The 12116-nt window shown below is 45.9% G+C and overlaps 1 protein-coding gene across 11 annotated transcripts in view; it reads right to left on the minus strand.

Annotated features, from left to right (window-relative positions):
• MYO18A (myosin XVIIIA) overlaps positions 1-12116 on the minus strand; it is an 805500-nt gene that overhangs the window by 507440 nt on the left and 285944 nt on the right. For 8 of the 11 annotated variants that reach the window (XM_069226229.1, XM_069226222.1, XM_069226220.1 and 5 more), the window contains one exon: positions 2600-2641. The exons of the other annotated variants lie outside the window; for them this stretch is intronic. In XM_069226229.1, coding sequence (XP_069082330.1) covers positions 2600-2641 — 42 coding nt within the window. The remainder of the gene's footprint in view (positions 1-2599; positions 2642-12116) is intronic. 11 annotated transcript variants of the gene reach the window in all.

Consider the following 12116-nt stretch of genomic DNA (forward strand, 5'->3'; position numbering starts at 1 on the left):
AGTTCACACCTCTCTTTCCACTTTCTTATTTTCATCTATGAATACCTAGTTCTCTTTTGATTTCCTGTGTGAAAACGTGCTTCCTCTTTGTACAGTACGTGTCAGTTATGCATGTAAAATATATCCCCAATGTCCACGCCTGATAGCAGGAGACCTATGGCCTAATTATTTCCAGTGGTTCTATTTGTATGAAACTTTGCCTGGCCGACGGCTCTCTGTGTCTCTGCAGAGAATCTCTCTAGAAGGCAGTGGAGGCCTTTAAAGGATCCACTAACTTCACAACAGACCCACATTAGCAGAGCGTGGAAATATGCACGATCCCGATAAAAATCCAAAAACCTGAACAGAACACACACAATTCTGGGATCTCTCCTTACCTTACTCATCAAGGATGCCAGTTTCAGATATAAACTGAATAGCTCACTATTTTTATAGAGCAAGTAGTACTAATGGGTTACTAAGCGATCATAATTTTTACAGAAGGGTGCGCAAAGGCAATACAAATTTAAATTGATCAGTCCAGCATCACAGAATTTGCCACAGGTGAAGCCCAACTAATATGTCAACAATCTTAAATACAGTTCATATATGGTGAAATATCGGTAAACGTTTTATTCATGTCTTGCTTTCACTGTTTCTACATTTCTGTTTGTAAAATACATCTCTCTGTGCTTAAGAGACAAACAGATTTTGCACACTTTTACTAAATAGGATAGCAACAATGACAGATCAGAGTATAGTATTATTGCTGTGAGCATTGGCAGACTCGTCGGAAACAAATGCTCCTGCCGGCGTATGCGTCGAGGGGTTGCACCTCCACCTCTTTGAGGCTCGTGTCCTCTTTGCTAGTATATGAACTGGTGCTGTGAGACGAATGTTAATGATATCAAGGCTGGGATGCTGTGGATAGGTCCCATTTGCTGTAATCCTCTTTGTGTGTACATGTGACCATCACCTGCAATGCTGGTGTCAAGTAAAGTGTCAATTCACAAAAGGAATCCTCCATTTTGTTGTATCCCGGTCAACGGCGATGACAATAATAATGGAGACTTTAGGTTGCTCTTTAAAGTGAGTTTTGACACCAATGTTGTTCAATGCCCCAGGCAGATGTTTTGCCTTGGCGGGTCTTCCCTCATCTCTGTTGATAAACATTCCCAGCTCAGTGAAGGCCAACTGTCTGGGCTCTTGCTACAGGGAACTTAGACACGGGGTAGGTCTAAAGAACTACTGCACCCTAGGACCAAATTATCCCAACAGAGAAGCAGCCAGCATCTAAGTGATCTCCAAGGGGCAGCAATACCTGATCTAGGAGGATCTCCTGACTTAGGACACAACGTTAGTGTGAGATTTGAGTGATTTCTTACACATCACATTACTATAGAGTACTTTCACTCTCCTAGTGAGGGTTAGGCTTTGAAATAGGTCCTGATGAATCGCCACTAGATCCATGAGACTAATTTTAGGCGAGAAACATGTAAATCAAGAACTGCATATCTGAAGTGTAAGGATTCTCCACACACACATTTTTCTAGCTACAACCCCCAAATTGAGGAGTAGTTACATTGTCTAGTTTTGTCAAGAAATCAGACTATTAGATTCTGAATTTCACTAGTATCTGTTTTTAACCTTGACATATGTACCAGTTCTCATTAAAGATAGTTGTCTTTGGTACCCATAGTCAATTTTAATCATTTTTCTAGCCCCTCTCTCATCCACTCATTACCAGCAATTATTCTATTGAAGACCTCCGGCAAAGAGCCATCTAGTAGGGCTGGTCAGGCATTGCAGTGCCAGTCTGACAAGGAGCATGGGCCAATGACGAAGCATGTCACCCTTGGGTGAGTGAGGGCTTTTGTTCCTGCAACACTAATGCATTAGGGGACCACACAGACTCCTGTCACAGTTGGCAGTACAGAGTATCTCCATGGAACTGCACGCCTCTAGTGAGTTACAGTTAGTCATAGGGAGACTGACATGCTGGACCATTGAATCCTCCCTATGTATATATCCCTATCTTTACCTCTGCATGCGAAACAACCCTGAGACTTAATATGGACTCAAAACTGACTCAAATCAAAGCAAAAGGGTCACTCTGCGATCTAATGGATGAAAAACAAAGTTGAAATGTTAGGAAAAACATGGAAACTATAATGTGCTGAGAAAGAAATGGAAGCTGTTAATACTTTTTGTCACCAAACCAAAAATAAGTTACTTCAAGTAGAACATTTTTCTTGGTCTAGAAATTTAATATTCAAGATCAGTGTGTCCATGCATCAGCTAACATAGGGTGGGACATTTCTGGGTCCGCACTCTATTCTTGCAGATCTGAGGACACAGTTGTCTACATTGCATTTATTTAACATCTATACCATGAACTTAATGCTCTGTTTTGCAAAAATGATCAAATAACAGGTGGAAATGGGAAGTTTGAGGAATAACGTAAAGGGGGTGATGGGATTGAGGGAGGGCGGTACTATACAGAGGGGGAGAGAGGTGAAGAGAGCCTTACACTCCAGCATGACACGCGCGCACACACACCAGCCCAGACAGAAGGCGGTAGCGGGTCCCCCGAGGACGCTGGTGAGCAGGGGTACAGTACCTGACTCTGGGCCGGGGAGGAGGTTGAGGCCACTGGATCCAGCTATGGCAGCGATGCGAGAGAGAAAAAGAGAAAAGCAAGTCAGACAGTCAGAAAGCAGAAAGGAAACACTTCACCATGAGAAAGACAAGCAGCAGACCACAGGGCAAAGCAATGTCAGAGCCAAGCACCCTAGACTCACTCAGTCGGATAGACTTGTAAAGAAGAGTGCATAGCGTACAGTGGTACTCAATGAAAGTAGACACCTGGAGTACCCTGTACTCACAGGTACACAGGGGTATTGTTCCCCTAACACCGACACAGAGCTAGGCCCCCAGCACAAGAACAAAGGGTAGCAGTACTTCCTGAGCGACAGGCAGGAATACTACCACAGCACACGCCACTTGCGAGCATGGAGACATAGTTCTATTCTAAGGCTTGCCAAAGCAAGAATGGGACAGGCCTTGAATGAAGAGTGGAACCATGGTCTTCACGCTGGAGCAATGACTGCACATAGGCAGAGGAGCCAGGATCACCACTGTCAAAGATGGCAACGCCTTTCTGGCCCGGTCTGCGCGATACAATACCACATACAATTTAACTATGGAGGAAAGAAAAAGCAGCCCAGAAAGAGGCAGAAAAAGGAGGGCTGGCAGACGTGTGTCAATGTAAGTAACTGCAGTCAGCAATGGGACACAGAAGTCTGGGAAATCAGTGGAAACAATTCCGAAACTACCAGATCCCACACTTGCCGTTTAGCCTGTTGACGATTTCACGACATATTAAAGACTATGCATGAATCTAGTCCACGACTCTCTAGGAAGGTTCCTGACGTCTTGGTGGTGTAATCCAGGCAATTCCAAACAACACTTCCCAAGATCCCAGAGTGGGGCCAAGGCAGCAACTAGTGATGCCTAGGGGTGCTGCAGCATTTCAGTCTCTAGGGTGGAACTCGGGGGAATAGCACCAGGCAGACTATATATTGTGTCTGCTGCAGCCGTGAGTCACATCCAGGTTGGGAACTTTGTGTGGATAGCACTCAGCAGCCTCCAAGAACCTGCCAAGGTGACCTTCATATGGTTGTTTCCTTCCTGGTCTTGAGAGAGACTGTGGACGAGACAGATTCTCCAGTAGAACTCTGATTTGTCGACATCCGATTCAGAGCGTCTCACCCGTGAGACAGGGTCCCATCCCAGCTCTAACCCTTAATGCGGCCCTGATGCGACCTCAACATCACACTCACTCGAGTTACACACAGGAGTTACTAAGGCCTGTGCGCTCTAACCCCAAAGGTGCAGAAGCAGACCTGCTTCACCAGCACCATCTATGCATAGCTCATGTTCAAGGTCCTTGGCTTGCACTAGGTTAGGGCACATGTATTATGAAAAAATACTTTATCCTAAAGTGGCCTTTCGGTCTAGAGCGGGCATCTACCTAAAAATAGAAGGGAGCGCAGAGAGACACTAAAGGAAAAACAAGGTCAGGAAAGAGAGGGAGAGGTGCAGGAAAACAAAAACTATTGAGAAAAGAAGAACTAGCATGAAAGAGATCGAGAATGCAGCAGCAACACAGGGGTAGATTTGGATTAACACGTATGATACCTCCAGACTGTTAGAACTGCTGGCTTCATGCTTCATTTATTTCACTTAAAGGTATATTTGATTGACTAATCAGTCACTAGCTAGTACCCTGAGATGATGTGTGTTATTTTTGGCATAAGAACAAAAAGCTACATAGGTCCACATTCATACTTCCTCCGTCGCTTCAGGATAATGAATCTCTGTGGTGGCCACATAAGATTAATCTCTATGCAGGATAACCACATCTAAAGCACTCGGGCGTGCAGCACTGGGGGTTCTTCATTCCGCTCTGCCGCAGCTGCTCACCTACAAAGCCACTGTGTGTAATGTTGTGTGTTATAATCCATTCATTCAGTCGGTGTGCTTATGGATGACTTACTGTGCTGTATGGACCCCGCTGCACACCATCTCCCACCACATTTGATCTATAGGCCTTCAATCCCTGAAGCTCAGCAGCGTCAGGCAGCCTGGGTCGATATGGACTAGTGATGAACAAGCGTTAAGGGTCACTGGCGGCATTACACCTCTTCTAGCCACCATCTTTCTCCGCAGAGGTACCAGAGCCCACCAGAGACTCACAAAGGGACAGAGAAGGTTCTGATCGGATTAGACCCGAATGCCAGGAAATGCATATGGCTCCCCTCCAAGCCCGAATCGTATTTAAGGTCTGTTGCATCGTCTTTGAGGCTGTCACGTCTACCTCCACGCCGTACTAAGCAGCAAGACAAATGTCTTGAAATCAGTAAAGGCAGCCACTGCACGTCAGGTTTGAAACAAGGCAATGCAAGCATGTAAAAAACAAAAGACTGGCAGTCTCTCGTCATGCACCAAGAATCTGGAACTCCGAGCCAAACGTGTGCACGAATACTGCTACTTAGCCCCTTCAAGAAGCAACTGGAGTTTCCCTCACAAGCAAAATGTCATCCACAGAGTAACACTTCTAAGTGCCTACCCAGCATGGACATCAACAAAGAAAATGTCATCTGTGAGCTGTGGGCATGCCTCACTGGCATCAAATTGTACCCCCTCCATTGTTCAATACTCTGTTTCTTTTATATGCTAAGGCAGGACAAATAAAAATGGGCCAATAACATGTTACTCGCAGCAACTGTACAAATAAATGCTTGCACGTGCATTTATTACTGCAGTGTAAAGGTCAGATACCAAAGTACAGAAAAAGTGACATGAGAAAAGCACTGTTTACTACCTCACAGATTGCATGTAACCATTACTTTACATATGGAAACACCTCTCCTGATAAGAAGGGTATTTCTTCAGTGTGATTTACCTTGCTCCAGAAATGTAACCCCTTGCATTACAGTTTCAGTTAAATAACTTCTGCTGAAACAAACATGAAACAGTGTTTGTTATTGATAGCACTGATGAGGGATGGGTGGGACATCATGAATCACTCAAGGATTAACCTCTTCCGAGTCACGGCCCCTTCTTGTACTCAATAAAGGTAAAACATACTATATTACCCTCTCACATCTGCATATATAAAGCTTAGAAACACACAAATATCTCTTTCTCTATTTCTCTCTCTCTTTATTATATATATATATATACATATATATATATATATTTATTTATTTTTTTTCACCTAAAAAACAAAGGTTACAGGGACGTTATAGTTAGGCTCATATTTTAAACGTACCAAACCACAGAAAGTCACCAGTTATAGTTATCTCAAGTAACTATAACTCGTGCTCCCGCCATGCACAGTTTTTTTCATCAAAAATGTTACTACAAATATTACATTGATATTATCAATTATGTTGTCAAAGATGTCACAAGTGTCATAGTTTGTGGGGTAATTAGCAGTGCATGTCGAGGGCGCGAGTTATAGTTACTTGAGATAAATCTAACTATAACTGTTGAATTTCCATGGTTTGGTCCATTTAAAATATGAGTCTAACTATAACGTCCCTGTAACCTTTGGTTTTTTAAAGTGAATTTCCATGTTTTAAAAAAATTCTATTTCATAACTATAATGTCCCTGTAACCTTTGTTTTTTCCAGTGAATGTCTATGTTTTTCTTTTAAACATAGTAATTTTCATTACTATACGTTAATCCAACCACTGCCAGGCACAGCCTTTGGCTGTGAGCGTCCACTGATGCCCACAGGGCCTGGCCTCGCACCCCTCCCCCTCCACATAATATTTCTATACAGCCCAGGGGAGGTGGTGGTCCACGGGACGGGGCACATGCATATTAGTTATAAGCCCAAGGAGGTGGTGGTCCCCAGTGCAGCAGGAGGGGGCTGTGTGCCCCTCCCCGCATTCAAATCTAATGTCCCAGGGACCTAACCCACCCTGGGGCTTCTCTATAATGAAGTACAGGAGCCCGTGCTTTGATTATTTTTTTTTTGCTGCAAATTTGTGACTGTCATGATTCTGTGGCAAAAATTACAAAAATAAATGTTTTTTAGCCCTTGGGGGGGGGGAGTCCCTCTGCACCAGTGGTAAGGGGTCAGGGTGAGTCTACCCAGGCTCCTTTTCTTTATTTTTAGCCTTTTTTGTGGGACTCAACTGAAGTAGAGTCCCAACACTTCCTTGCTGAAGTATTCTTAGTCAATCACATCTCAGCCCAAGGGGTTGCGAAACCTGTGCGTCCCTATATATACAAATTAAAATTTCCTTTAATCTCAGGGCTCCCGTGGTCCTAGCCGGCTTTCCGCCTCCTGTGGGAGTCGGCATTGCTCCCGCACGCAGAGAGTTCCTGAAAATGCAGGAGCCTGCGTGCCGGAGCAATACTTTCATCTCTTTCTCTGCCCGCAGAGGTAAGTCTCTGCTTCCAACAGGTGCGAGCATTTTGACAGCTCCCGCTTGCTGGACGCAGGATGTTTGTTTTTGCTTGGCGAAGCAAAAGCAAACAGTTATAACCTGAGGGTGGGCACCTTGGGGGATAGCAGAAGCCAGTTCTGGGGGGAGGCGGTCCCCTTGGGCATAAATGGCTCACAGAAGGGGGTTCCGGTGCCCTCTCCTTTGTTTAGTACATGCTGGCCCCGGGGAGGTGGTGGTCCCCGGGGCTCTCTATAGTCCTGGATCGGGCCGCGTGGACCCCCTCCTTAATTTCAAATATGTTATTGGCCCCGGAGAGGTTGTGGTCCCCGGCCAAGGATCCGCAGGATCCCCATATTTGTTTTCAATATGTAACCTCAGTGAGGTGGTGGTCCCTGGGGTGGGTCCACACGGCCCTCTTATTGATTTTTACTATGTTGCTCCAGGGAGGTGGTGTTCCCCAGGGCCTGAGGAGGATCTGCAGCCCCCCTTAATAATTTTCAGTACATAGCCCCAGGGAAGTGGTGGTCCCCGGGGCCCAGGAGGGTCAGCAGAGCCCTCCTTATTAATTTTTATTATATATCGCCAGGGAGAGGGTGGCTCCTGGAGCGGTCCACGCAGCCCCTCTGCATATTTGTGAAATGTAGCCACGGGTAGGTGGTGGTGGTCCCTGTTTTTTTGGGGGGCACTGGGGGGAGGAATGAGAGGGGGCGTGCACCTCTTCCTTATTTTGTGTATTACTCATCATGCCCCCGGGAACTGGCCCAACCGGGGGGCAAAATTAAAAGCAAGTGCAGAAGACCGCGCTTGTCTTAAATAAATATATATATATATATATATATATATATATATATATATATATATATATATATGAGAGAGCGAGCGACAGAGAGAGAGATTTCCCACTGCGAATTCCGCCGTGAATTTTAAATAAAATATGCTTTTTGCCCTGGTGGGGTCCCAGTGGAACTCTTGCGCCAAGGCTAGGGGGTTAGGGTAACCGTATCTTGCCCCCTGTTCTTTTTTTGGCGTTTGTCTTTGGAACTCGTCTGATGCAGAATCCCAAAATGGCTGCCAACATTTCCTGGTTGAAATGTTGGCAGCCAATCAGATATCTGCACGAGACTGGAAGGATTTGCGAAGGGTTCGCGCTTCTAGATATACAAGTCTGGTTTTCCTTCAACATCTCAAAAACTACAGAATGGATTTACTCCCAAAAAAGAAAGGGAGCTTTCTGGCCCCTGAGTTATCTTTCTGCCAAATATGGTGTAGTTCCACCCAGCCAATTGGGCTGAAGTCATGTCTAAAATCCCTATGAGAATTAACAATGGAAAAACACTTTTTGCCCCCCCTTTTTTTCCTCAGCCAGCTATATATCCGATATATATATATATATATATATATATACAGAGAGAGAGAGAGAGAACTAGAGAGAGAGAGAGTCAACTAATGGGAAATTTAAGCTATACTTTTTAGACATGCACCTCTGATCTGAGGAAACCCCATTCATTTTACTACATAAAATAAGCAAGTTTTTTTAAGCTTCCTTCAGAAATATTCATGTTGACCTCTTAAAACAGAACTACAAATTGTCAAACACAGGATAAAATATATAGGTGGAGTACTTTTAAAGTACTGCCTGGGTTCATATGAGTAACATTCTCAATTCTTTCCAAATATATCAGATTATCTTGAGAAAATTAAAAATGTCCTTAAAGCATACGTGAGATGTGCAAGACTGTTCAGAGTCAAGGTCAGCCAACAGTGTAGCGCCTCTCACCTTAGCCCGACATAGGGCAGGCGCTATGTGACCAGACTAAGGGAGTGCTCAGAATCATATGTGTAAGAGTGATGGATAGAAATGGGGTGAGGCTAAGAGGGAACATAAGCAAAAAACTGTGAAACATGTCAAAGTAGGCAAGAGTGAGTTAAAATACCATATTTACAGCCCCAAGAAGCAGGAAGCCTGTAAGGGCAGCATCATATAAATGCTACAGGAATTGTCTGTCCATACAGCTTATTACTCTGATCCGGGGGCTTCACGGCGCTTGGCGGATCGGATCCACATACTCCATGCCACCTCGGTTTAAAGACAGGTGCCCAGCGCGAGCTGGCATGGAAGGGCTCATCAGCGACGAAAATGTGCACAAAAACAGCACGGATATAAACAGTACACGCCAGAGCAACATGCCAACTGTGCCGAACAGCGTGGTTCCGACTGGAGAGGAACCAAAAGCTAAAATCTGATTGCACAGATCGGTGCATCTGGAAAATACTGACAACAGCAGTTTCCTGTCGATGCTAGGAGGATGCTCCTAAAAGTATCAATAGAGGGGCAGATGAGCCCTGCTATACCAAGAGGCCTAGGCTGTGTCCCACATTCCGTAAATACACCATGTCGGTTCAGCAGACTTCCTGCGCCCACTGCTTCCAACAGAGGTCGCTGCTTTGAAATAACCCGGTCCGTTAATGTCAAATGAAGGCCCTCGTCACAGAAACATGAGATTTAGTAAATAGAAGAGCAACTCCTTTTGGTTTGGAGAACTAGCTGTAATACCGGATCAAGCAAACGTTCATTACCATGCACTGTAAGATTTCCATCCATATGATTCCCCATTCGGTACCCTCTAGCTGGCATGTATTTCTAACTGGTTAATGTCTATAAAGCATCGTAATCCGCACCAAATAAACGAGTAGATTGAGGAAGTAATCGTGGGAGTGTGTGTGTCTTTTTTCCAGGAAACCTTTGTTGAAATGTTATTCAATAAAGCTTTTTTTAATGAAAAAACGAAACCCCGTGATAACGTCCATTCAAACGAGTGTCTTCTCTTTTCTTCACATTTTAGATTAGCAAACCGATTTTAGCTCTACTTATAAATGTACACACCTGCTCGAGTCTGTCTCTGCTTTTGGAGCTGACACTGAGATGAATGAATTTAGTCTGTATTCACATAGGCCCTCATTCTGACCTTGGCGGGCGGCGGAGGGTGCCCGCCAAAGTCCCGCCGTCAGGTTACCGTTCCGCGGTCGAAAGACCGCGGCGGTAATTCTGACTTTCCCGCTGGGCTGGCGGGCGGTCGCCTTCAGACCGCCCGCCAGCCCAGCGGGAAAGAGGCTTCCACGATGAAGCCGGCTCGGAATCGAGCCGGCGGAGTGGAAGCTGTGCGACGGGTGCAGTTGCACCCGTCGCGTATTTCACTGTCTGCGCAGCAGACAGTGAAATACATGTAGGGGCCCTCTTACGGGGGCCCCTGCAATGCCCATGCCAGTGGCATGGGCACTGCAGGGGCCCCCAGGGGCCCCGGTACCCCCCCCTACCGCCATCCGGATCCCGGCGGTCGGACCGCCGGGATCTGGATGGCGGTAGGGGGGGTCGGAATCCCCGCGGCGGTGCAGCAAGCTGCGCCGCCGTGGAGGATTCAATGGGGCGGCGGTACACTGGCGGGAGCCCGCCAGTGGTGCCGGTCCGACCGCGGCTTTACCGCCGCGGTCGGAATCCCCATTGGAGCACCGCCGGCCTGTCGGCGGTGCTCCCGCGGTCCTCCGCCCTGGCGGTCTTTGACCGCCAGGGTCAGAATGAGGGCCATAGTCTGTTTTTGCGAACTTGTGTTTTTTTTATTTTTATGTTTGCAGTTTTGTGTAGTGTGAACCTGGCCTGTGGGCATTAGAGTCCTTTACATGAGCACCAGGATATGTTACACATTTTTAGACGCAGGTGGATTGAGTGATTTGCCCAAAATCACAGGATACTGAGTTGAATCTGGGATTCGGGCCTGGGGCCACAAGTGAAAAGGCAACTGTTTGTGACCAAATAGCAAATAGCACGCAGGGTCGGACCGGACATCCTGCTTCACTTATAATCGGAGAGCAAGGCCCTTCTCAGCAGCAGACGGATACCCGGGAACAGAGAGCACCCACACGTCTACATTTCCATCCCTAGCAGGTGCAGGTTGCAGTCTATGGGGCTGCTTTCAGAGGGGTTGAAATCGTGGACCCTGCTAATAAAATAATCGCGGCCTCGCTGAACTGTTTTTCGCTTTCCATGAGAATATGTGAAGCTATACTGTGACATCCTGGAATCTCCAGAGGAGAATCTTGACATAGAATGTCACTCACAATTACCACTATCTGACCCTTGGTTGCATTGCATTTTGCTTCACAATTCTTCAACTCAGAAGTATTAAAAGTCACTATTTGGCACTGAAGATGATACAGAGGACGGTGTATTTTGGGTAACCTGACACAATGTGGCAAAGAGTTAACTCCTGCAAGATACTTAAACAAAGAACTCACTGGGCGGTGTCTGTCCGGGCCTCCCGAGGTCTAAGTTTTCCATCAAATTAGCAGCCTTCGAATAACTGGAGAAAGTTTATGTTTGTGATCCTGTGGTACGTTAGAGAAGGGGGGAAGAATAAAATAATGCTCGTCACTGCGCATGCGCCCGTCATACAGATTGAACGATTCAACGAATGGGACGCCAGCAGAGTATGGTTGTGGCTCTGCAAGGATCCATCATGTTCATCATGGTCCACTACTGCCACCTACTGACGCGCACGTGGAGGGCACTTCACGGTAACAGCTCCTGCACCTCCAGGCAGCATCAGAGATTACCGACATGGTTCAAGTGGTTCATTCAAATGAAACTGAGCAAAGCTAAACAAATAAACATTAAAAGCAGATCCTTGGTCTCTAATTGAAACTACCCTTCTTTAAAGTGAAAACAGTAACCATTCAATAGAGTCCAAACCAGGCAATCAAAAGCTCACAAAACAAGTAATAAGCTGAAGCACCTTTTAGGCCTAAAGAACAAAAGCAGCAAGTGAAGTAAGGCAATGCAAAACTGCAGTCCAGGTAATCGTCGTTTTAAAACCACTTCTATTGGTTAATGTTGCCAACAGAATGTTTCTTCCATCAGCTCTCTGCAGGAGAATTCCATATCATATTCAGGGCTGTTACTACCACACACACGCGACCAACACAGTTTAGAAACGGATTATAGTCCGCATTTTCCGTCGGGCTCCTCATTATTACTTTAAAAGCAATATAATGTGAAACAAAGCAGTACACGTCTATGCGGGCGAGCACTGGCAGTATAGCAAATTGGCAAAGGAAACCGCAGAGGGAAAAGTATGCCAAGGCCCTTGGAGGGCATAACAAGGAGAGACTTCGTACTG

This window comes from Pleurodeles waltl, chromosome 3_1 (genome assembly GCF_031143425.1).
Source record: "Pleurodeles waltl isolate 20211129_DDA chromosome 3_1, aPleWal1.hap1.20221129, whole genome shotgun sequence".
NCBI classification, from domain to species: Eukaryota; Metazoa; Chordata; class Amphibia; order Caudata; family Salamandridae; genus Pleurodeles; species Pleurodeles waltl.